The sequence below is a fragment of the Schistocerca gregaria genome, chromosome 3 (assembly GCF_023897955.1).
Source record: "Schistocerca gregaria isolate iqSchGreg1 chromosome 3, iqSchGreg1.2, whole genome shotgun sequence".
NCBI lineage: Eukaryota > Metazoa > Arthropoda > Insecta > Orthoptera > Acrididae > Schistocerca > Schistocerca gregaria.
The window spans coordinates 332,562,406-332,590,369 of record NC_064922.1 but is presented as its reverse complement, the minus strand read 5'-3'; the positions used below and the strand labels follow the sequence as shown (position 1 = coordinate 332,590,369).

General features: G+C 38.3%; 1 protein-coding gene across 4 annotated transcripts in view; it reads right to left on the bottom strand.

The window, feature by feature from the left end:
* LOC126354324 (RISC-loading complex subunit tarbp2) overlaps positions 1–27,964 on the bottom strand; it is a 118,879-nt gene that overhangs the window by 47,014 nt on the left and 43,901 nt on the right. For all 4 annotated transcript variants that reach the window (XM_050003881.1, XM_050003882.1, XM_050003885.1 and 1 more), the window contains 2 exons: positions 15,703–15,832; positions 7,577–7,758 (listed from right to left, as the gene is read on the bottom strand). In XM_050003881.1, coding sequence (XP_049859838.1) covers positions 7,577–7,758; positions 15,703–15,832 — 312 coding nt within the window. The remainder of the gene's footprint in view (positions 1–7,576; positions 7,759–15,702; positions 15,833–27,964) is intronic.

Sequence of the window (27,964 nt, the reverse complement as noted above, 5' to 3'; positions counted from 1 at the left end):
TATCACTTGTCATTCAAGAACACCTTAGCCTCTGTACTTCCGCCTCGACCGACATCTCTGCCCAACCTCTTTGCATTTACATATGTCTGCCTGTGTCTGTATATGTGCGGATTGGTATGTGTATACCTGTCATTTTTTCCCCCTAAGGTAAGTCTTTCCACTCCCGGGATTCGAATGACTCCTTTACCCTCTCCCTTAAAACCCACATCCTTTCGTCTTTCCCTCCCCTTCCCTCTTTCCTGATGAAGCAACCTTGGGTTGTGGAAGCTTGAAATTTGTGTGTGTGTTTTTTATTGTCTCTATCAACGTACCAACGCTTTCGTTTGGTAAGTTACAGCATCTTTGTTTTTAGATATATTTTTCCCACGTGGAATGTAGAAAAACTGTTTCTTCTTCAGTTGGGGGAGTTTAAGAATAAAATTTCCTATTTTATACAAGGAACAGATTAATTCATCTTGATGTCGAATTCACCACTATTAAATCTCAGCACCACACCCCATTACGAGTGGTCAGAAAATCCATCTTTGGCTGCATTTCTCTCTGCTAACATCGCAGGCCGTCTTCATGCATGTGTGCTCCAAAACACAGAGACTGGCCACCCATGACACACTATGATTGGCCATCCAGAACATACAGTGACCCCAGCCCCATTAACTATGGAGCCTATTTAATGCTGCTACTGACATTTACAAGCCAGTTCTCATCGTGCTATGTTATACTCCACACCCCGCAAGTGCTACACTGTGGTCAATGTTGATTCGGCTGCACTCTGGACTTAGAATCCGAATACCATACTGGACTTCATTCACTTGGCTTAGTATGCCAACGGACTTGTGATTTCTGCCGGAATTTCACATTTCACTTGCACATCCTGGGCATTGGTATAAACATCATCAATTTATATAATTTGCCATAAAGTGTTCATCTAAAACTTGATAACAGAACACTGTGTGTGTGTGTGTGTGTGTGTGTGTGTGTGTGTGTGTGTGTGTGTGTCAATAAACTGGCATTATATCTATTGTGTTATTCCTAGTTATAACACTCAAGTGACTCATGCAAGAGCTCTTATTAGCATTTAAACAAACAGTGTTGTGAAAAGTGAAAACATCAGGTGAACATTTTCATTGGATGATGTTTTTAAATGTGTTAATAAAAGAGCAACTTAACAACAATGCCTCAAACTGATTTCTTCAACTTTGTTAATGAATCTGTTCCAGAAAGATTGTTTGAAATTTGTTTACAGAATATCATTGTGGCTGAGTTGTAGGGCCACAAAATTGATGTAACTTCTATGACATGTAATGTAGCTATGTTCTGAATCTGCATGGTGGATATGTGTGTGTTTTAACTGTCAACTTTAAATATGTTTAGTTTTTTTCTTTCATGAGGTTTTGATTCTGATTGTTGCCTATTTTTAATTTAGTGTGAGGCGAGCAAATGCCATGGCCGACTCAAGATTTGTCTGTTATCCATCCTAGACTGCCTGCTGTTAGCCCTCCCTTGACACACACACACACACACACACACACACACACACACACACTTACACACACTTACACACACTTACTTTCTTTCGTTTTTTTTAACAATAATTACTGTTAACTGTTGTTTCCCTAGTTCTCTGATGAAAGCTATCAAAAGGAGGATTAAGACACGTTATTTTGCTCTGTTGAGCAGAATGTAACACAGATTTAGTAAAATATGTTATACATTAATAGAAATAACTGGGCTGTCTTTTTCCATAAGAGCAATGAAAAAAGGTGCTATTATTATTATTATTATTATTATTATTATTATTATTATTATTAGTTTACTTCCTGTTTTTCAAAAACTAACTTACTGTTTGAGAAAAAAATTGTGAGGAAGATAACCCCTGTAAGCTCGCAAAAAAAAATAGAAAACAAGAGGAAAAGGCAAGTAACTAAAACAAAATGAGGAATTAAGAAAAGTGATATTTTGGAATAATAACCTCCAGTCTTGGTCACTTGGAACAATTGCATATCCTTAATAAAGCTTGTGAATAAGAAGTGGAGAAAAAAAAAGAAGGATCAAGGTACACAAAGGGACACTAAACTCCATCAGAGACCAACAGTAAGCAAAAGTAGCTGCTACTGTAAAGTAAACAAAGAAATTACTGAAGAGCCCTATGGAGGACTCAAACATAAAGTGAGAACAACAGCTAGGAACAGGTCTTGCAATGGAGAAAGGTATACAAACAATCGTTGAGGCTGAGGATGTGGAAAACTCTGGAAAGCAAGAAACTGGTTGCTCCAAGAGACCATATAGTGAAGATCAAATCAAGAGGTGCATTGGAGAAATGATAATTGCATGAAGGAGATCATTGGAGACCAGATTATATGCATCATAAAAAACTTAAAATATGGATGCAAATATGCATGAAAAATGCTTAAAAATGCATGAAGTGTTGAAATATGTAAGATCAAATAATAATAAAACATGGTTAGTTACTCCGTGCATTATATCTCAAAGTTGAACCTGTGCATATCAACTACGAGGAAGAGCGCCGGCCACAAGAAAAATTGGTACGTTTAGAATGCTGATATAATTTTCTGAATACTTTCTGGTATAGGTCAGGAAGGGGGCCTTTCTGAGATTATTTTCTAAAAATTTGCAAAATGGGGATGCCTACTGTGTTTCAAGAATTGTTTCTTCTTTGCTATTGTCAGTAATAAGTAGATGCGATACAAGTGAGTCACAGCGAAACAATCTACATGTACTAGACCAACTTCCAGATATATCGCACGCAGAAGGACACACTCAAAAAGTCTGTAATATTTCATTTAAAAAACAACATACAATCATGAATTCTTTTAACAGCATTAACTTTTAATTAATACTATTGGACCAAAGCATCATCTACAATTTATTTGACATTTTTCTACAATTGTTCACACAAATGACCAAGTACTGCTCCAAATGTTTGGTAGTAAGATTGCATCTTCGATCACTCAAAACATTGTTATAAGCAGAAAAGTGCCATTCTACATCAACTGAGTAACTGGGCAGTTTTTGAAATTGGGTGCTATGTTGGCATTTATTGTCTCTGGCGAAAGTTCACCCGGCCCATTAATAAAACTATCGATTTGGCAAAAGGGTTCAAAGCCTGGGTTATTATTTAAAATGTTTTCAAGCTTTTCTTCAAGTTTTCTCTGGTATTGAAGAGTTCAATAGAATAATTTTATTCATTAATTGAACAGATTTTTTCAACACCAAACCCTGAGTTTCAAGCTTTTTAATACTTGCAGGGACATGGGAAAAACGAGTGCCAGCAATGTCTTTTTTAAAACCAGAATCAATAATTGCTTCCTTGCACTGGCAAACTGCCAAAGCCGCAACGAGTTACCACTGGTTCAGCAGGTAAAGATACAATTTGTAATTTTTCATTGTAGGTCTTAATGCGAGCAGGAGCCTTTAGAAACACACTGTAGTTTCATCAACTGAAATCCAGATAATGCTGTCCTTGAGGTCATTGCGTATTGCTTCCAGAGCATTCATGTAAATAGTCAGTATGTACTTTTTACGCAATGTTGATTCATCTGGTACATTTTGATCTAAGCAACATTTGCACAGGAAGCCTTTGAGGATAAGGTTTGTAAGTTTGTGAAGAGGAATATTGCTTGCAATGAATGCTTCACATGGATCCATGTTAAACCAACTTTTGTGGTTACCTTTGGACAAATCCCTGCTGCTGCAACTTGCTGTTGTTAGAAGTTGTTGTCGTGGTCCTTACTTCTGCATTCCTGCAATATGAAGACTTGTCTTGACATGCTTGTCTATTTGAAACTTTTTTTTTTGCACGAAAAGTTTTTCTCACAAACTCGAAAATATAAAACAATTCCGTCATGTAAATGTTCCAGGATGGTCAGCTGTCCAAGGAACGACATATCCTTTTCCGAGCGGCATGGCACACAACCATTACACACTACACATCGTAAACACGTTCAATTGTGTACAAGTAAATAGAAAGCTATGCTGAAACAATGGACATGCAACTACAAGTTTGCATAGTTTAACTTAACTGTTGCCAATGTGCACAATATGACAGCAGAGAGGGTTAACCAGGGGCATGGGCACAGTAGTATTGACTCACTCTGCCTGTTCGTGCTCCTCTTCTGTAATTGATTCACTAGGCAGTGGCCTCTCTGTTAGTGATTGCAAGCAGTTCTAGGTCGTGATCAATCTGTGAGACATCAAAACTAGATCGAGCTAGAGAATTCCCCATCTAAATTTTTAAAATATTGTAAACATAGAGCAAAAATATGCATCATCACTAGTTTTTAGTTAAAATAGGCAATAAGTGGTGAAAAGGAGTCAAATACGCAAATGCATTTAATCTGGTGTCTATGCATCATAATGATTTTTAAACTATGTACTGGATACAGAATTAAGTTATAGGGAAGGGCTTGTATAAATTTTGTATTTTTCTGACAGCAGTTACGAAAATGCAGCTCTAAGTTAGCAGTGAGTCCTAGATCAGAATACAACAATACAACTTGGTGTTTATTTAGTATTTACTGAAACAGGCCATTACCAGCCAATTATTTTCAGGTCATAACATACAGAAAAATGCTTTGACAGACAAATGATGATGAAACAAGAGAAACACCCCAAGTCATGACCACTGACTGACAACACCTGCCCTGAATGTATATTAAATTTTTGCAAGTAGTAACATTTTTTTGTAATTTGTCAGACTTTTATAGGGACAGGCTTTGTAATGGATTGAAATTATGTTTATTGTTTGTATGTACGTTAGTCTGATTAAGTTCGATCCTAATCAGCTTTATAAATAGACACCAGTTTTAAGTATCTTACAATAATCTACATCCTGGACTAAAAATGGACACTGAGGGCTATAATTTGGTACAAATAATGTGTGTTTAGATTCTTCAGTACTTTTGTGTCGTGGTGGTGGTGGGGGGGCGGGGGGGGGGGGGGGGGGGGACGACAAGTCTTACACCCGCAGATGGTGTACAATTTTTGTTTTCTTTTGTTTTACTTTTTCTTAGATTACGTCCCTGAGAGGGCATAACTATTTTACAGGGTACAGAAGCACCTGGAACTGCTTAAGGGAGTTCCCTGTTCGATTTGAAATTAATTTCATTTGAACATATAGTTGTAGCAGCAGCCAAAATGTATTATCAAAAAGAACAAAATGGGATATGGTCTCCCAATTTCTTGAGCCAATACACAATTTGTTTTCTAAAATAATTAACATAAAACACATTTAAAAATTCTTAGAGCATTAAGACTTTCCATTAGTGTCTCAGCACAGAACATTTAAGAATGCATTTATAGTCTGCCAAAAATTACTTTAGGATTGATAGCGAGGACTGAAGTGCTCGAGGGAAGCCCACGCATTAGGCCCAGGCCACATTTTGCCAACATTCCATAGCAGCCATAGCAAACCTCCAAAGCTACCAAACCTTCGCCCCACAGAACACAACACTTGCTGCTTGCAGTGCGCTTCAGTTGTAATCAGCTTGCTGTACTGTGTGATCACTGTGCCCTGTGGCTAGTGTGTGGCTTTTTCCATTTGTAGGAGTTATTCTTTTATTTGTTGTTACCATTATCTGTTGTTTGGAGGTCAATGCTGTCAGTGGGAAGTTCGTCAAAAGTTATAAGTGGAAAAGTTATATAATGTTCTCTTGGTCAGGGAACTGCCATACAAAGGCACTCACAAGAAACAATTTGCAAGTTATGTGCGTACTTTGAGAATAAAAAACTTAATGGTGACCTGCTGCTCTCCATTTACAAAGTAATCTACAAAACAGTTGCAGCTTTGATTGTGAACAAAAAAAAAAAAAAAAAAACACTACTGTGAAAAGGTTCGGAAGGAAATGTTCAACAAAGAAAAGGAAGCTGAATAACCAACAAAACTTACAACTTCTTATGGATAAGTGGATGACCAATACTGATTCATTTTTCCAAGTCCCCTTCCTGTTCTAAAAACCAAACCTGCTATTTGAGCACAAGTTGGAGAGAAAGATAATTGCTACAGTGCTTCAGCCAGCAATAAATTCCATTAACTCAACAGAAATCTGTTATTCCATAAAATAATGATGCTGTGCATAATTTAATTATAGAGGAATGACACGCACATGCACCAGTTCTCTATAATTACCTTACGCACGTGCCTTATCTTCACAGTGACAATGTCAGCTGTCTCACAGCCGATCAAACAACTGACTGTGATGGATAAAAACCATCAAATTAATGTGTCACTGCCCATATTCACCTAATAGTTTTTTGTTTAATCATGTAAATGAAAACATGGGCGGGCAGTGATTTATCACCACCTTCAGAAACTGCTGCGTCCTTCCAAAACCATATTTTTGACGTACCAACAGTAGACTAGTAGACTGGAAAAAATGTTTCCTTGGTTGGTGTGAATGGATGCAAATATAAATTTCACAGACACATTTTTTCAGGAACAAAAAAACAATTTATACAAAAACTGTTTATAGCTGTCCTTAGGACTGTTATGTTCAAAATTATTTTGAATAAATGGGAAAAGATTCACCGACTTGAGAGTTTCAAACAATATAGTAGTCCTCGACACAATATGATTGAAAGGCTTTATCCAAGAGTTGCGAAAAAGTGGACATTCAGAAAAATCTGTCTAAAACAAATGTTGTGCACAATAAGTGAGTAACTGCAATACCATTGCTATTGAATAACACCAGTCCAAAAAATGTTATTTTATCAGGGTCAGGTAACTGATGTCCATAAAGACTTAAAACCCGAGGTTTTTCACCAAATCAAGCTACGTTGGAGAGCTTATGAAAGAAGGATAAGGACATTTCTAGATCTAATATGCCAACACACATAATAAAGGTTGTTTTCTAACAATGTGTTCTTCTGGTACTAGCACACTGCCATGCAACTTTGATTTTAAAGAAGTTTTGCAAAAGAAAACTACCAACAGCTCAAAGAGCTATGGAAAGGTCACCACTAGGTCCCACTGAGAAAGATCAGAAACAAAGACATAAGAGCAATAACAGGCATTCAGGATATTGTGGAAAGGGTAAAGGCTCAGAAATAGATAGGGACAGGACATATCACACAAAGAAACGACAGGAGTGGACAAAGGCAGTACTGGAGTGGTGTCCCAGGGAAAGAATAAATAGTGGGGCACACCACCTGACTCCTGGGATAAAGACCTGAAGAAAGTTGCAGGCTCCAACTGGCAGTAGACAACAGGAGAAAAAGGTGTGAAAACAGTTACCAATATTGTATTCGTTAGTTTAAGATTAAAGTGGCTACATCCTGCAAAGGCTGAATTAACTGTACAATAAGTAAATACAAAAAATTCTCTTATCACTGCTCTCACGAAAATTTACAAGGCAGTCCATAAAAGTAGTGACTGATGTTGCAAAAAGAAAATACTCAAATGGCAATAGACTATACAAATAATAAGCACAAGTAAACAGATAGCTAAATGTGTCACCATAATCATACTCTGTGCTGCAGATAGAACACACATTTTCAAGACAGGAATGGAACAGTAAAGAGCTTACAGAGCAAGTACATAAAAACATCAGAGATACATTACCTGTTTCTTTGTATTTAAAAACATAGCATGCAATTGTAAACAATCGTTCATGAGGTAATCCTTCTTCATGCACCATTTCATAATTGGGTGGAGGCCATCGTCTTGACATGCACATTTCCTGCAAAGAACCAATTGGGTTTCCTGGTATCTTGTTGTCATATGGTGATAAAATTTCAGTCTTTCTGCAAAAACAAAAAACAAATAAAAAATAGAGATCTGATACACAAAACAGTAACAAACTATGACATACAAAATCTTTCAGCAACAAAATATTATTTATATTCATAGAAACAAGCTCCAGTTACAGTGAAATTCCGGTTAGCTGTACAAGTTGTTTTCAGTGACAGATATTACAATCAGGAAGGCCGAAGAAGAGTTAATACTATCGAAAGTATGTTCAAGAAGAATGGGTACACTATTTAGGAAATAAGATGCACTATCCATCCTATATTGTGACTGCAAACAGATAAGTCTCCCCAGGGCGAACTGCATCCAATCGCCCTACTTCAAAAAGGAACAGAACAAAATGTCTTCCGCCCACTGATAAGACACAAGTGTCCTCAGTATAGTTAAATATGACCTCAAACTGAAAAAGCTACGAGTGTTCTTGTAACTGAGGGAAGAAATTCATTAGACAAACAATGACAGCAGCACACACAAGACAAAGACATGTGCCACTCCAGACTGCTCCAGGCCAAAAAATCATCTTTTTCTCAAAATTTACTTATGTGAAAACACACACTGCAGTACAACGAAACAAAAATCTTTTGACCGTGACATCAAGGACACCGTGGATATTCACCTTTCTTGAAAACTTGTGAAAAGGGACAATGGGTTCACTAGCAGTAAAGTATATGGTATACAACATTAAAATAATTACACATTTCCTTCCAGTGCACTTCTGATGATGGCCACCACTGAAATTCGAAGCATTGGTGGACATGTGACTGATGGAAACAACCACCATCCCCACAATGCAAGCCAAGAGAAATGGTAATAGGTGCACACAGAGCAGACAACGGGGTACACACCATGTGACAACTCTTAGTTTGATAAGTTTTAAATGTGGCTGCTTGATTCAGTGACCATTTCTGCATTAAAATTTAAACAAATGAGCCTCAGCCACTATTATTTTTAGTCTCACTGACCAGGTTTCAACACTCCTAAGAATGCCTTCATCAGAATTAATTCACTAAAAATAATAGTGACCGAGGGCTCATTTGTTTCGATTTTATCTTAGTTTGATGTTGAAATATTGTGCTATTTTGGCACAAACATCCAATGCTGATAACAGATAATTTATTTTTTAAGACTTCTTTCAGGGAAGACTTACGCCTCACTTAGTAGGGAAAGTGGTTTAAGGACACAGACATTTGCCTATACAGGGTAATTCATGAAGATATGCAAATATTTTAATACATTATTCTAGAAGTAAAACTAAAGAAAAAAGTTCATATAAACATAGGTGCAAAAATGTTTAGTTATGGAGTTACGGCTAATAAAAGATTTTGCCTGAAATTTAGCAACTTTGCTAACATGAAGCCATCACAAAACTGTGCGAGGTTAAGGAAAGCACAATTTCCATTTATTTTGTTGTTATTGGTCTGGTAAATCCATTAAAACACGTCCAAGACATTCATCTGCAGTAGTTTTCCAGAACATCCAGAGAAGCAAAGATTATTATAGGAGTAAATTTGTTTACTTTACATTGAGAATGTAGAAATGTTTGTGTCATTGTTGGTAACTGTTAAGGAGTTGCTGCAGTCGTTTCCTAACCTTGAAACGAGTCAGTTTTCTGTATTGTTCAGTGAAAGAACATAACAACAACATTGTATATAAGTGAAACCACATAGTAACTGTTGTTGTTTGTAGGTTATTTCTGAAAATGGATACCTTTCAAATTTACGACAGAGGAATATGCCGATATGGTGTTTATTTATGGCAAATGTGATGGTAATGCTACGGCTGTAGTTAACAAATATCACGTACATTATCCAACTCTGAGGATTCTGAATGCATGAACCATTAGTGGATTATTTTGTATGTTATGGGAGACAGGTTTTCTACCTAGCATTCATAATCAGTACAAGCAGTCGATACGTGAAGATGATGAGGGGGATATTATGGATGCTGTTCGACATAGCCCGGGAACCAGTACACAACGTATCTCTCAACGATTAGGCATTTCACAATCTAATGTATGGTGTACACTGAAGTACAACAATCTGTATCCTTACCATAAACAAAAAGTGCATCATTTACATCCAGGCGATCCTGCCTTTCACTTGGAGTTGTGCAATTAGTTAAATACTAATTGGCAGTTACACACATACATTTTGTTTACTGATGAGGCACAATTTACTTGAGATGGTATAAACAATTTACATAATGAGCACGTATGGTCTGAAACAAACCCACATGCAGCAGTGCAATGCAATTTTCAACAGCGATTTAGCGTAAATGTGTGGTGTGGTGTGGTATAATCAACACACACTTTACTGGACCATTCATTTTCCTAGCATGCCTAATTAGCGAGACGTGCTTACAATTCCTTTAAGAAGAAACACCCCGCTTGCTCAAAGATGTTTCACTTCCTATGCGATTAGCAAATGTATTTTCAACATTACAGTGCACCATAACATTTCACGAACACCATTACTACACATTTAAATGACCATTTTCGCCAATACATGGTGCCTCATGCTTGTGGCCACCCAGATTGCCGAATTTAACACCAATGAATGTTTGTGCATGGGGATGGATGAAAGAAAGTTTATGAGGACAAAGTCAATATATGTGATGCATTACTTGCTCACATAATGAATGCAATAGATGAAATTAAGAACAACCCTGTGAAACTGAAGTGAGCAACAAAATCTGTCCGTAGACATGCACAGCTAAATGCATTGAACTCTGTGGAGACATTTTTGAACATTTATTGTGAATGTATAATAAAACAGTATGTACACTGTACAAGTTACTTAACACAGAGGTTTTTTTTTTTTTTTTTTTTTGGTTAACATGAATTTACATGTGCTGTGGTATTATTAAAAGCAGATTATCTGACATTCATACAGTTCCAGTTAACGTCATTACCATCATTTTTCCAAAATTAAATTCTCTGCAACTTCTTTTGAAAACTTTTTGCAACTGTCTGGAATTTAAAAAAAGGCCAAGTAGTTAATGAATTAAAAATTTTACAAAATTACTTCTTTGTTTCTCTGTATGTTCTGGAAAACTACTGCAGATACACGTCTGGGACATGTATTATTAGATTCACCAGATCAATAACAACAAAATAAATGGAAATTGTACTTCACTTTAACCTTGTATAATTTTAAGATGGCTTCATATTAGCAAATTTGCAAGATTTGAGGCAAAATCTTATTAGCTGTAACTCTGTAACTAAACATTTGTGGACCTGTATTTATCTGAATGTGTTACTTGTAGAATAGCATATTAAAGTATTTGCATATCTTTGTGGATCACCCTGTATAGGCTCCCAGAGGTAGGTGTCAAAGATTACATTGTAATGTGAAATGGGATTAATATAGCAATTTGGGTCACTATCAAATTCTGTAAAGAAGGGCAATTGTGTGATGATTAAAAAGTCTTGAGACTAGGAACAGAAGTGAAAAAAGCAATACCGAAAAGTAGGACTTTTGCGTGCTTAAAAAAAAGTGAGACTCTGGTAAGTTTGAAATTTACTTTCTCGAGAATTTTCATAGAGTTGCATCAAACTGCTACGGATGATTGCTACATATGTTCTAAACTTCACGTACCATGAATATATTTTTTTTTTAAATTACAAAAATCCAATTGCTTTGTGGTCCCCTTGGAAGTCTTTCATTCACCTCCCCTAACACTGAATTCACCTGATGATCCCACTTGAAATTGCTTCTAGTTCATGCATGATATTACATGCTGAAGAGACACACTATTAGCCTTGTTATCAGATACTATACAATTTTCTCTCTTTGTTATAGGTCTCATCTTACATTTAAAGACAATTGCTACTTGTTACACTTAGTGGAAATTTTATCCAAGTCTTCCTGCAATTCCTTCCAATAATCCAATGATGATACTTGAAGTGTACACAACAGCATCATCAGTGAACAACTTACAGTGCTGCTTATCCTCTATGATAAATCATTTGTGTGTTTTGAAAACACGAATGGCATCAAGTACTGATGAGTTGGAGCAAGAAGTGATATAAAACTGAAAGGACAGCATGATTAAATACCAGAGCAAAACAATGTTCATCTATCCAACTGAGATACAACCAGCCACTAAAAATACTGTTTGGTAAATGTTCTATTAACAAGAATCATACAGACACAGATATCACTTCTAGTGTAGGAACTGACAAGAGAGCAAACAATCTTTTTTAAAATGTTACTGGCAAGACACACCAAACAGGATGGACCCTCAGAAAATCTTCTGTGTTCTACAAGTGGAAACAGTGACATGAATAATTAATTCTGTCCTCTCCCAGTGTGCAGTGCCAAAATGAGTGAAAAATGCACATAATGTAAGAGAATAGGTGAACAAAGCAGAAAAAGATGTGATGTTTAAATTCAAAGACTACAATGGCACCATAAAGAGTGCCTCAGTATATTTAACAAAATCAGTGTGCCCTAAAGAGAATACTAAAACATACTCTGAACTGGAGGATGCAGATAGAAAACAACTCCGAAGTCTATAACCTGTTAACTAGCGTAAAAAAAAATGAAAGATCCTCTTCACAAATGAAAGATCCTCTTCATAAAGTTTATACTACAAGGAATGAAGCTCTCATCCCAGAGAAATTTATTTTTAAGTTCATGAGGAAGCATGCTTAGTTCATAACCAACCATCCTAACACAATCTTCAGCACTTTGCTTTTATCAACATAATGACAGATGTTCAACAGATTTGCTTCACACAATTTAATTCTTAGTGTCTCATGGTTGTGTGTGTCGATGAGGTCAAGCTGTATCGATTCCGGTGCATTCTCAGGCAAAATGGCAAGCGAGTTCCTCAATAAGTGACTCGGTGGATTTATACAGTCAATTTGGTGATACAAGCATTGAAGGTAGCTATGAAGTTAACAATATTTTTGTTAAATGTACTCTTAAACCTGAAGTTTAACTTTTCAATCACTTTCTTCAGTTAGGAAAATAGGTGTAATTGCCATACTTCTGTTAGGTCTGAAACAGATTTAGCTTACAATTAAACGACAAAATATGAGAATGCTGAGTATCACTTTATCTTTACTTTCAAAGTCACACATTTAAATGGTGACGTCAGTCCGAAATGCTGAATCATGTAACCAATCTGGACTTTTTCTTTTATTCAGAGATATTTCTGGTCTTTTCAGTCCTGAAAATTTCAGTTTCTATAAATTCTATTATGTAGGAGAGCCTTCAGGGATGTGGATCAAGTGAAGATACATAGCAAGACACAAACATGCACTCCATATTCAGAGGTGCTGTTAAATTTTGTTGTTTGTGTATGATTTTGCATTTTAGCAGACACTGTCCAGCCTTACAAAGACAACATAATTGTTGCAGCTGGTCATCAAAAGATGGAGAAATGGACAAAATATACTAGTTTCATACTTGCAACAGTCCACTAAAACTGAGTATTTCAAATTTCAATGAACCTGATTTTTGAGCATAATCTTTGACAAGAAATTAACCTGGTTTCCACAGTAGAAAGCTTTAAGAACAAAGTGCATAAAATCATTGGCCAGTATGGGAGGCAACAACATACAAGCATGCTGTATAGACCGGTCTTGTCTCCTGTAGCGTTGATTCTACGATATCTATGTAAGTTCTCAGATTGATTTGAGAACATTATTTACTGATTTTCTAGGGCCTTTTACATCAAGATGTTATATGCTTCCCATCATGGTGAGCCTTCAGTGATCTGGATTTTTTACATTACCAGGCAGAACCAACCACTGCTAGCTACTGTGTGAAGTACATCAACACAAAATTCTGACTGGTGCTGATCTATTCATACTGATAATTACAGTAATTATTATTTTCGGTTCTAGTATTGTGACTGAATTGCAGAGTTCATCCTAATTCCACTCATTATTAACTACAAATACCTTTAAAGACTACATGTACTGATACAGAAGTTTAAGTATTACTAGCTCATTGAAGAGGCTTCTGCAAGATGTTCAACTGTCAACTTTGCACAATATTCTTATTGCACTCTTCTGTAGGTGAAGTAATTTGTTTTATACGTTAGTTGTGTCACATCAGAAAATACAGCATAGGACAGTATTGAGTGAAACTGTGGTAACAATATCTGCGGCTCTCCACACATTGAAGAGATATTCAGTCATAAATGGCCAGCAAAAGGCAAGATATCAACAAACGTATTCTCATTGTAGTTTCAGAATCTTTAAAAGCTTTTGTGATCACCACATGCTGATATGCCTATTGTTTCAAGGACAAGATTTTCTGTTTACCTATTCTTCGGCAGTTCTGAAAATGTGTCTCATTTTGATGCATTCTTCTCAGACCACTATCATATGTTTTGCAAGTAAGGCAAACAAAAATATTCAGCAATAATATTCAGAAACTCAAATTATTGTTTCTCTTAGGAGTTCGGTTGATATTAGTGAATCTACACAGAGACATCGAGGAGCCATCATGCTCTTACAGAAATGTATGTATTTGGTTCGTCGGACCTATCTGACAGAAAAACCACCACTCAAGTATATACATTTCTGGAACAGTGTGACGACTCCTTGACATTTGTTTCAGTGCAGATGTACTAACATCATCCAAATTCCTATAGGAATAAATAATTTGTGAGTAGGGGTTAATAGATGACTGCTGCTGTACTGCTGTGTCCAATAAGTTGAAAATTTTAATTGGTCACGAACTGTATACATATGGCCAAAGAGGTTACGGTAACTGCTCACAAGAAGTGGTAAATCCAGGTTTTTTCAACTTTTGTAATTAATTTATTAAATATATTTTTTAAGTAAAAACTATTAATGCCTAGATTGCAATTTTCCTGTCATAATTAAAGTTCAATAACTAGTTTCAGTTGTTTTCTGCAACCATCTTCGTAACGTACAAAACATGAAATGGCAGTGAATAAGCAATGGAAAGCATTGTTAGCTGTAGTCATACAACAATATACATTCATAAGTACTAAAACAATAACAATACACCAAGAGCAAGCTAGGTTATAGACAGTAATTTTGCATCTCGATAGTCATATAGGAAATTGTCCAGTTGCACAAGTAGAAATGCGATCAACTAAATTCTACACCACACAGGATCATTCTTGTGTAAGCCAGGCTACAGAGCAGCAGATAGTTTTTGGAATGGTTTCATATTCCGTTCTCACAATAGTACCCGTTATACTATTGCAAATAACGAGCTTTCAATCAAACTTCTACTCGTGCAACTGGCCAATTTCCTATTTGACCAACCTGCACAATTACTGTTTACAACCTGGGTTGCTCACAGTGACATTTTCAACTATGTACTGTTATTGTCTCGATACTTACAAAGTCATGCTGTTGTGCGACTACAGCTAACGATGTTTTCCAATGCTTATTCACCACCTTTTCACGTTTTGAACAATCTGAAGATGGTTGCAGATAGCAACTGAAACTGGTTATCAAACTTTAATTGTAATAGGAGAATTGCAGTCTCGGCATTAAAAGTTTTTACTTAAAAAATTGTTTAATAAACCACATTAAGACCACTGTCTCCCACCTGACCATGTCAGGCTTCATTTTCGTCACTGACTGAACACAATGCCCTGCACAAGAGTCACAAATTCCCATCCATTCCTTCTCTTTCTTTCTTTCCTTCTCCTCTATTTCATATAAATGTAAGCTGCTTATGGTCTGTTTACATTATCATATTATACTGTGATGTGTGATAAGGAATTCATTTGCAAAATAATGTTAAATTATAGTCAACATAAATCTGAAAAACCATGACAAACCCAGCTATGTAACTATATGATTATCTAATAAAATAAGTTATCACTGGATATCTAATGGGAAACTATCAAAATAATTTAGGAACATATGAAATTAAAAAGTTTTGCTTGTTGGCAATTTGATCAAAACTGTAAGCTATAAAAGACAACAATAACATTCTTACACTTCTGATATGTTCTCACTGTTCACGACGACGCCATCATCTCCACTGTTGGCAGTAACCATCATTTTATCAAGTAAAGCCTTAGCTGCTGAATGTTTAGCTTCCTTTTTCGAACGTCCTGTCCCCATAGCTGCAACCAAAACAGCCAAGAAAAACATTTAAATTGACAGATCTTACATAACAAATGAAAGACACTGCATTAAACTGTAACTCGGCATAATTAATAAGTTGTTTAATTTACATCCTGCAACACTGTTGGTTTTCAAAGTGTATAAGCGCAATTCAATAAGTACTATTATTTGAATGCAGATTTCATTGTTACAAGTTGGTGTTGTTATTGTGTACAGCCCTCCTTTTAGGCGACACAAACAAAAATGACACTATATCTTGAGTATGGAAGCCCAGTAATACTATGTGACTTTTACAGAAATGACAAGTTAGATAACAGTTTAACAAATTAAAATAACAACATTCATCTTTGATGATAATCATCCTGGACACATGGCAGGTGAGCGTACCATAGGAATCACTGTAATTCTCACTTACCATAGAACAAAAGTGTATGAATTAGCAGAGGCCACTGATGTACCAACACAAATGTCAAATTATATTTTATACAAAAAGTTGCTGATGTAAAAGTTGTCATGCCAATAGGTGCCGAATTGTTGACAGTGGATAAAGAGTGAGTTTGCCTTGTTCATGGTAGAGAACAATATTCTCCAGCTTTCAACTTCAAAGCTGTGTCTGGTGTAATGTAAAAGGCGTATGAAGGTCTCTTTGCATCAATTAGTCTGGACGAGATGGGGTAAGTGAACATCTCTAATATGAAACTAAATTGTTTAAGACCTCTTGTCATGGTGGGGATATAATGTTCACCCAACAAGGACCCTCTTTTCTAAATTTCTCAGCTGTGTACCCAGTGCTTCACAAAATAGCATCTTCTAAATTTTATAGGTATTTTAAGGAGATTAAAGCAGCTTTGTATTAAAAAAATGTTTTGTAAATACAATAACGCCAAACAAGAAAAGTTGTCCTATTTTATATGATAGTTATAAATGCCTACAGATGTGCCCAGTTTGCAATCAGCGCCCCCAAATTGCTACCTGACAGCTGGCGTCACTGTAGCAAAAAGAACCTACACCTAAAACATGTTAACTCTGCTGCTGCTGATAGAAATGAAAATGGCAAAGTTGCTAGGAATACATATGACTGGCTAAATGTCGAAGGATAGCAATGCCAACAAAGTAACTAATATAACCAAATATATCAATTTTGAGCTCATCTTCAGCTACAAAGGTAGTGTACATTGCAAAATGGACACTGACAGAAATGAATTTGCACGCTGCATCTTTGCCAAAGTAAAGGGACCTGTTGGATTTCCTGATGCGCTAACACAATGAAAAGAGTATCTTCTTAAAAACATCTGGATCTGTTGCCTGCAGGAATAAAAAGAATCTGCCTGTAAGCCAAAAGCACCGCCCACTGTGGAGGGGGAGGGGGTGAGGCTGTCTGCTTGGTGGTGCAAGAAGTCACAAGTCAAAGGGCTATGGCCTATGCAAAGGCAAGTAAGGTGAACATCATCCCGCTTGCGTGGCTGGAAGGAGGTATGCCACAGCCATGTTGTGGACTTAACAAGACGTAGTTTATTATTTGTCACTTCCACCTACTCTTCTTCCCATCAACACATGATTGTGTGCTCAACGGCAAAGCAAGAGCATGCAAGCGGATGGCACACTGAACTAACTGAAAATCATGACACCACCTTGGCTGCTGCATCTGCTCTTTCTTTCCCCACAATAGCTATGTGCCCTGGTACCCAGTAGAAAACCATCTCCTTTCCCAGCCTTTGTAATCTGAGAAGGGTGCCCTGGGTATTGTGGACTACTATATCTGCTGGGTACAACTGTTGTAGACAGTGAAAGCCATTCAGGGAATCTGAACAGCCTAGGAATTTAGCACTCATAACATGTCTCATCTATTCCAGTGCCTGCTAGATCATGTATGATTCCAACCGAAGACTGTGAAGTCCTGAGGCAATCAGTCATTGAGGATATGATTGGGGAAAAGAGCAGAGCAACTAACAGAGTCCCCCTGTTTAGACCCATCCATAAATACAGCTACAGAGTAGTAGTACTCAGTTAAAATGTCATAAACAATGTATTAAAAACATATGCAGAAGTCTAATCTCTCTTGTAATGTGCTAGATCTAAAATCACTCTGGGCCTCTGAAGAAATCAGGATGGCAAGAGGTTAAAACGCTGACTTTGGTGTTGTAGTTTCTCCTGACCAAGTGACTCCATCATATGCTACACATGGATCCTAAACAACCTTGTTGCTCATAGATGGCAGGAGAAAAGGGGTGCCAGAGATGGATGGGCAAAAGAATAGTGTGCAGGTGGATTTGGAGAAGCAAGGAACTTACATGCTTGAAACAGTGGACAGAAATCTCCAGAATTTATACCAAGAGCAGCTACAGAGTTGGCTGGTCTTTAGCAATCAGACCAGATGATAGTTAACCATTCGTGCCAGGGTATCTCCTGCACAGCTCATTAAGGCAACACTCCAGCACTACTGGGACGTGGGGTACTTTCCCGATTTGAGGGGGCGTATCAAAACTGTCTCTTTCTACATGTTGAGAAACTGGCTTGTCTGCCATACCAAATTGAAACAATAGAGGAGGATTTCCTACGACAATGTTGGCAAATGTCTACCTATGCCGTACTGGATTTGGTTAAGACAAGGTGCAGTATCACATTAGCTGCAACAGGCAGAAGATGTGCTTTATTAGTGTTACGCATTTTAGCGATTTTGACTGAGATAAACTCACGCTGCAGTGTTGTTTTTCCAGCAGGCCAGTGTAGAAGTACGCCCACAACCAACCAAGTGACATATCTGTGCAACATGCATATTTATTCATGTAAAAAACCCAATTTGGAATTTTCCTTTGTGCAAGACCATGTGTACTAGAACAGTGTGCCGATCTGAAGTTCTAGATTCACATATTATGCTTCTGCATAATCTTTCACAGTTTGTATCAATACCCGTTTGTACTGTGATACATTGTGAAATTTTGAACATTCGTGAGTGGTGCAATAAACTCTTACAATTATCATCAATTATAGGCTAATCTTAATTGGGCTCTTTCAAAATTTTTGAGAACAGTAGGCCTATCCTCATCCAAAACAATCTTTCTCACATTTCATTGTACAATTACGTGAGAAATAGGTTAATTTTGAGAACTTCTGGATGCTTATAAACTATATTTTCATAAGTTACCAGTAAGAGTGTTTTGGATATGTTATTTATTTCATAGCAAATCATAATTTATGGTTCACAGTTCTGACAATGAATACATCATCCCTGAATTTCATTGTACATCAACACAAATAAGCATATGTTTTTGAGAAATTTCAGAAGCTATCAACGTCCATTGCATAATTTAGTTACTGTAGCAAATATTTTAATTAACATATTGTGTTACATCTAGTTTTCCCTTGAAGAGGAGTAACTCTATACATTATCTGCATTTATCAGGAATTAACTCTGTATTCAGCTTCGCAAACAGCTATACTTAACCTCAAAACTTTTAGGAAACTAATAATTTTTGCCATAGATTTTTGTGTTGCCTTAATAGAAATCTTGTTTTGTGTATTTGCTTCGATTCTTATACATCATTACCAACTTTTTAGCTCAACAGATTAAATGATAATCACTGGGCATAATTTAAAATTATTTGTTCACTGCCTTGTAATACACTGCACCAACCAAAATGCAGCCCCAATGAGAATGCCTTTCTCAAACACAGGATGAATTGGTTGATGTTTATAAACAGTTGGAAAATGCACTGACTGCTGTCTAATGATTGGCAGCTGATGCAAATAAGTGGGTTGGCAGAGCTCCATAAAGTCATGTACCTCTGCTGGTACTAGAGGTACCTCAAGTACTATCGTCTCCTGTTGATCCTGTCTCCTGTGGATCCTGTCTCCTCTGCACAAAGTACAGGATCTGTCATTACTCATCCACTTGACCAGGCTGTTCCAGCTCGTCAGCACTGTTGTGAGCAGCGCAGTGTTCCCCTGCTCCAGGGAGCCGTGTTGCTCACAGTGACCATTCAAGTGGGCCAGCACATGGCACAACTGGCTGAGGCAGGCAGCAAGACAAGCGTTTTGATGTGTCAGCTGCGTCTTACAAGATCGGCAACCTCATACTCTTAGCTGCTAAGACGTGGTGACATGCTACACCAGGAAATACAATGTTCAGGAAATAAATAAGAAACAACTGTTTCACAAGAAATTGCACACTAAATTTATTGGGCTTCTGTAGCTTGACATTTTCTTTCCATTATAAGATCGGAAATATAAGGCATCAAAGTGTTTGCAGCGTTAATGTGGAGGATGGCCTTCATTGTTGCATCCTGAAGAAACGATCGTTCCTTACTTTTTACTCTTTTCATTGCTGAGAAAAGCTCCTCACAACAATATGTAGATCCAAACATGCACATGATTTGAGCGGCATTGTTGTGAAGCTTGCGAAATGTTTTTTGCTGTAATGAACGATACCATCATGAAAAATCCAACGTGTTGTAGTACCTCTCTTTCAACAAAGTTTAATTTTGCAAATCAATTATCTCCAATTGAGGTGATGGTGACAAGTCATTGGGGGAAACTGAAAAAGGTGCACTGAACACCTTAAGTTCCATTTCCCAACTAGTGAGGTCTTGGAATCGTGTTTCAAACGGCGTGATGAGCTGCTTTAACTTTGCTTGGTAATCACTGAAAGTAGTACCTTCAGGTAGTTTTAAAGAAGCAAGACGATTGAAGAACATTAAATATCCATCACTCACCTGTCTCTCAAATAAACGTAACTTTTCTATTAACGCTTTGATCTGGTCGTGCATGTCAACGTTTAGCTGCCCTTTGTCCAGCAGTGACAGATTTAAATTATTCAGATGCATAGTTATATCAGCTAGGAACACCAAGTCTGATGTCCATTTTATATCTTTCACATGACGCATTTCTTCCCCTTTCATTTGAATAAAAAGGGATATTTCCTCACAAATGGCAAATAAAACATCAAGAACTTTTCCCCGACTCAGCCAACGAACTGTACTGTGGTAAGGTATATCCCCATACTCCGCTTCCACATCTTTCAGGAATCCTTTGAATTGGTGATGATTCATATCATGACGCCGCACAAAATTCACACACTTCACAATATCTTTCATTACGCCACCTAGCTCTACTGTTTCAGCACACAGTACCTCTTGGTGAATAAAACAATGAGAGTCAAAATGTCTCTCCTGAATTCGTCCCTGAGTTTATTTTTGAAACGAGAAGCAAAATCCTTGATGACGCCCGACCATTTGTGGTGCACCGTCTGTCACTACAGAATGGAGCTCGTCCCATGGCAAATTCATATTGTCCACTGATTCACAAACAGCTTCAAAAATGTCATGTCCCGTTGCGGTGTAATCGAGTGGTACCACATCCAAGTGTTCTTCAGTTACTTGCAGCTCCATGTCGACACCACGCACAAAGACTGCAAGTTAAACACAGTCCGATATGTCTGTGCTTTCATCAAGCACTAGCGAAAATGCAACAAAGCTCTCCACCTTTTTCCTGAGCTGTGTCTCTAAATCTGATGCCATGTCCAGGATTCGACGAGACATTGTTTGCTTGGACAGGCAAACCCTTCAATTGCCTGCATCTCCATTGGAAGCAAAAATTCTGCAACTGCTACCATGCACGATTTTACGAGTGGGGGGGGATTTAAGTGTATAGCGAAAGGATATGTTAACAGAAAATGAAGGTAGTGTATTTGTCGCAGTAAACAAGAAACTCAAATCCACTGAGAGAGAAATTGAAGCTACATGCGATATAATCTGAGCAAGACTCAGTATTAGGGGTAGACACAAAATGGTAATTAGATCCTATCGCCCAACAACCTCATCTCCTTGCGTAACCTAAAACTTTTGAGAAAACCTCAGTTCACTTGCAATTAAGCCGCCCAATCTTACTGTAAGACAGATAGTTAGGAACTCCACTCATGATGGAAATACACTCCTGGAAATGGAAAAAAGAACACATTGACACCGGTGTGTCAGACCCACCATACTTGCTCTGGACACTGTGAGAGGGCTGTACAAGCAATGATCACACGCACGGCACAGCGGACACACCAGGAACCGCGGTGTTGGCCATCGAATGGCGCTAGCTGCGCAGCATTTGTGCACCGCCGCCGTCAGTGTCAGCCAGTTTGCCGTGGCATACGGAGCTCCAACGCAGTCTTTAACACTGGTAGCATGCCGCAACAGTGTGAACATGAACCGTATGTGCAGTTGACGGACTTTGAGCGAGGGCGTATAGTGGGCATGCGGGAGGCCGGGTGGACGTACCGCCGAATTGCTCAACACGTGGGGCGTGAGGTCTCCACAGTACATCGATGTTGTCGCCAGTGGTCGGCGGAAGGTGCACGTGCCCGTCGACCTGGGACCGGACCGCAGCGACGCACGGATGCACGCCAAGACCGTAGGATCCTACGCAGTGCCGTAGGGGACCGCACCGCCACTCCCCAGCAAATTAGGGACTCTGTTGCTCCTGGGGTATCGGCGAGGACCATTCGCAACCGTCTCCATGAAGCTGGGCTACGGTCCCGCACACCGTTAGGCCGTCTTCCGCTCACGCCCCAACATCGTGCAGCCCGCCTCCAGTGGTGTCACGACAGGCGTGAATGGAGGGACGAATGGAGACGTGTCGTCTTCAGCAATGAGAGTCGCTTCTGCCTTGGTGCCAATGATGATCGTATGCGTGTTTGGCGCCGTGCAGGTGAGCGCCACAATCAGGACTGCATACGACCGAGGCACACAGGGCCAACACCCGGCATCATGGTGTGGGGAGCAATCTCCTACACTGGCCGTACACCTCTGGTGATCGGCGAGGGGACACTGAATAGTGCACGGTACATCCAAACCGTCATCGAACCCATCGTTCTACCATTCCTAGACCAGCAAGGGAACTTGCTGTTCCAACAGGACAATGCATGTCCGCATGTATCCCGTGCCACCCAACGTGCTCTAGAAGGTGTAAGTCAACTACCCTAGCCAGCAAAATCTCCAGATCTGTCCCCCATTGAGCATGTTTGGGACTGGATGAAGCGTCGTCTCACGCGGTCTGCACGTCCAGCACAAACGCCTTCCTGGGACAATGAATTCACGGTGTTCTTATTTCGATTTCCAGGAGTGTATATTGGAGCTAATGGCAACAAATAGACCTGACATCTTGGAGGATGTCCTTATTGAAACCGGTATCAGTGATCATGACACAGTAGTGGCAACAATAATTACCAAAGAACAAAGAACAACTAAAACAAGCAGAAAGACATATGTTCAGCAAACTACATACAAGTCAGTAGCATCGTATCTCAATGTGGAACTTTAAACTTTCAGCACAAGGCAGGATTACGTAGAGGAACTACAACTCAAGTTTAAAACACTAGTAGACCATACACTGGATAGATATGTACCCACTAGAACAGTTCATCATGGGAGATAACCCCCATGATATACAGTCACTGTAAAGAAACTTCTAGAGAACCAGAGATTACTGCATAATAGGTGTAAAACAAAGCACAAGGCTATAGTTAGAGATGCTGAATGGAGCACATGTTTGGCTATCATGAGAGCAATGCATGATATCTTCAATTACTACCACAGCATAATACTGTCAAATGATCTTTCACAGTACCCAAAGAAATGCTTGTCCTATGTAAAGGCTGTTAGTGGCACCAATGCTAGTGTCCAGCACCTAGTGAATGAGAGGGGACCTGAAATTGAGGGTAGCAAAACCAAAGCTGATATGATTAACCTAATTTTCAAATATTTATTTACAAAGAAGAATTGCCCCAAATTAAGCCTTGTACCACTGAAAAGATGAATGAAGTAAGTGTTAGTGTCAGTGTTTAGAAATAGTGGAAATTGTTAAAACTGAAGAAAGCTCCAGGTAACAATGGAATCCATGTCAGATTCCATACAGAATTTGAGGTGGAGTTAGCCCCTCTAGTAACTAAATTCTATCATAGTTCAACCGAAAAAAAAAAACCCATGCCTATTTCTTGGAAAAAAGCAGGTCACACCTGCCTAAAAGAAGGGTAGTAGAAGGGATCAACAAAACTACTATCCACTATCTTTGACATCAATTTGTTGTACCACGTAGAAGCAGTATTTCTTGATTTCCAAAAATCATTTGTCTCAGTACCATATGTACACTTATTGGCAAAAGTAGAGTCATATGGGGTATCAAGTGAAACTTTTGGCTGGATTGAGAACTTTTTGGTAGGGAGGTCACACATGTTATCTTGGATGGAGAGTCATTTTCTGATGTACAAGTAACTTCGTGTGTACCCCACAGAAGTATACTGACAAGGGGACCATCAGTAGTGTAAATAATGAATTTGGCTGGGTCTCTGATATGTTGTAGAGACACGTGCCTCGAGAATGAGGCTATCTGCCTTTTTAGCGATGGGTCTTGGTTTTCAAGATGATGATAGATTTTGAAGTTCACTGCACTGTGTAACACAAGTAACATTAGCCATGTTCCGAACCAAGTGAGTGTGGCACAGCAGTTAAAGTCTACAGTTACCACACTGGAAGTACCATGTTCAGGTCCTTTCCGTGATTTTGCCTTTTTTTTTAATCAGAATACTCTGACATTTTTCCATTTTATTTTACAGAATATCAACAAAGAGTGTAAATTGTTTGACATTATTAAGAAGTTTAAATTCTGTAGGCTCGGTGAAACAGAAAGTGGACTGTTCGCACGGATATCATGTGCAAACTCTGTGTGTTGTGACAGTGTGTCGCCCAGGTCACCGCCTTTTATTTGGCTACAGTGATATAATTTGGCAGTACACAAGAGTTTGCACAGACAGTCCTCTGTATTATGAACATGTATCGCCATGGTCAACCTAATGACTGTGACCTAGCTCCTAAACCACTAGTTTGAATTTGCCTTCAACACCCGTTGCTCACAACGCAATTTTAATGCTACATGTGTTTGAAGAATACAGTGAAATGGATGACCCAAGTGTGTCTACAGAAGTGCCGCCAGAATAAGATACATCAGAGGTAAAGGAGCTGAATGAACAATTGAGAGGCAAAAAAATCACGAAATACACCGAAAAGTTGCTTCATGATTTAAATCTTCCAACAAATAAACCGTCCAGCACGATCTCTGCTAATTCAATTGCAATTGGCAATGAGATGGTCCCCTTGTGAGACATCTGCTGTTCACATTGTATATTAATGGCCCCTTACATGTAGCTGCCCACCTGGACGAGCGACCACCGACCAGCCCTTGTGATGGCACATTCAACATTCGTCACATGTTCCTCTCTCTCACTGCCCTATCATTCAACAACAACTTGCCTCCAACTCCCTCTAATCAAAGAGCCAACTACCAGAAGATCAAAGCACCACCTGGTGGTGTGACAAGAAAATGAACTGCGCCATTAAGCAGAGAGATAACAGCTCAGAAAATGAGCCAACGTGGCTCATTTACTATTGGTTTCTTTTTAAGGCAACCTGTTGAGAATCTTGTATTATCTGAAGCTTAGTTCACTGAAGTCAGTCCTGATAAAGTGACTTTTCCTGTCATAAATTGCAGCACTTCTGTCCCCACAGACATAGTTGAGAAATGTACAGTAATACACTCTAGTGAACATTACAGATAACTGCATCATCTGCGACAATCACGATTTTACTGTTAATGTTGTCTGCAAGATCATTGGTGAGATCCAGAACTTCTCTTAAAAGAAGGAATTTATTGTTTACTGTTGTGTATTTCATTACTATTATTCATTACTATTATTATCTCATGCTGAAGTATTGGTGCTCCAACATTTTTTGCTACTTTTAAGTTTACTTAAGTGAATTGGTTTTTATATGAGTCTTTTTAATAGTTAGCTGTTTAATCAAATCAACTGCTATGTTTGGTCACTACTGTTAAGTGATTATGTGGTTAATCACCTTTGTTGTATTTATGCAGTCTTTTTAATGCTTAGATTTTGGTCGGTGTCTGGTTTGCATTTTGTATTCTTTTGTTGGGCCTCGAGAATTTACTTATTTTGATGCTGAGTCTTGGATTAATTGTAAGTCTTAAAAAGAGTTAAACTTCTAGTTTCATGTTTTCAAAACATATGCTTTTCCTAAGTTAATTAACTTTGTTTGTTTGCCCTCAGCTTTCTGAGATGTTCATAGCATTGGCGCCAATGGTCCTAACATGTTATCCACTATCCGCCGATTCATCAGGTGTGGCAAACCCATGTCGGCTGTGTGTGCATGTGGCGCGGTGTTCTGTCTCCTGTCTGGTGGTAGCTTCTGAGGTGGCACAGCATCCTCGCTTGCTACGGCATCTCTCTGTTAGTTAAGTTCTTAACCTTTCTGGCATTCTGAGGTAATTTTAAATCAAATTATCTGCTACCCTACCCAAGCCTTGCCTCTGCCAGCCCAGGCTTGTCTCATTATTGCTGCCTAAAAATTTGCTTGATGATCTTTCAATCCTTAATTGTGGATTGCTCTAAATTAAAAAATCATTGTTACCTTTCTGTTCCATAATTGTTAGTGCCCAAAGAGTGCTCCAAATCTTTTATCATAATGCTGGGGCTGTAAATTTTAAAATATTGTTGAATGCTGAACTTGTAAAATTTTGAATATTGTTATCTTCCTCTTTGAAAAGTTGCAAATATGAAAGAGCTCCTTCAGTTTTGTGAAATGCTGACCCTGTAATTTTTTTTTTTTTTAGGGGGTTGGGTGTTAATTCTTCGGCTTCTGATGAGCTGTCGCCAAAAGTGTGCTCAATTTATTTTAATCGTAATACTGAACTCGTAAATTTTTTTCTTAATAATGGCCACCTTCCTTGTTTGAAGTTTACGATCTAATGAGAGGTTCTCAATTAGTTATGGTAATGCTCTTTCTGTAAGTGTAGAGAAGTCATATTTGCCTGGCTGAAATTTTACGGGTGCCTAAAAGGATCTCGAGTTGTATTTTAAGAATGTTGAATTTTTTTTAGAAGCGTTGCTTGTCCTAAAAAAGAAAAAAATATTTATTCTAATCTGGCAAATTTTGGTATAATACCTTCGTTACGACATCTCAGTAGAAAGGCAAGGGCACTCAGCAGCTTCCATTTCTTCTTGCGAAGTTTATCAAACTTACTGACGAGTTGAACCATCTCCTCCCCATAGAGGCATTTTATGATGCTATGTAGACTTTCCCAGCGTATTAGTATATCAAATTCTAGAAGCATTCCCATCATGGAATTCATTTCTTCTGTTGAACAAACTGTGTTTCGTCTTCCAGAAGAACAGGCAGAAGTGATTAGACAGGAGGTTTCTCACCTTTTGCGTCAGGTTCTGACTCCACAAGGTGTTGTTTCTTCAGCTGAACGAGCAGCTATTCGGTCTATTAGAAGACCCTTAATTGTTAATTTTACCAGCAGACAAAGGTAATGCTACCATTTTAATCTCAAAGGCAAATTATGTGAATAAGATGTATGATTTACTTAAGGATCTGTCGTACCGTATGGTACAAAAGGATCCCACAGATCGCATAAAACTGACTATGATTTCACTTCTGAAGAACAGTTCCTTACCTGAGGACACTATCAAAAAACTACATTCTGGTGCTGCTGTTCCACCTAGATTATACAGTTTGCCAAAGATCCATAAGGATGGGGTCCCATTGCGCCCTATTGTTTCTAATTTGGGTGCACCAACTTACAACTTGGCAAATATTTAGCATTGACTCTCAGCCCTCATGTGAGTAAATGTGAACACCATATTTCCAATTCCATGGATTTTATTCAGCGTTTAAAGTTGTTTCATCTTGGTCCCTCTGATTTACTTGTTAGTTTTGATGTGGTGTCACTTTTTACTCATGTTCCTCTTGAAGAGTCACTGATTTTAATTAATGAAAAACTTGATATGGAAATAACGAAGCTCTGCCGTCATGTTCTGACATCCACCTCTTTTTTAATTGAAGACAAATATTTGGAACAAACCGACGTTGTGGCTATGGGGAGTCCTTTACCCCCATAGTCGCTAACCTTTTTATGGAGGACTTTGAGGATATGTCCCTGAAAACATCGTTTTCGAAGCCTTTGTGTTTTCTGAGATATGTTGACGATATCTTTTTTGTTTGACCACATACAATAGACTCTTTGCGCTGGTTATTGGACCACTTTGTCTTCTTCCGAACATCAAATTCACAATG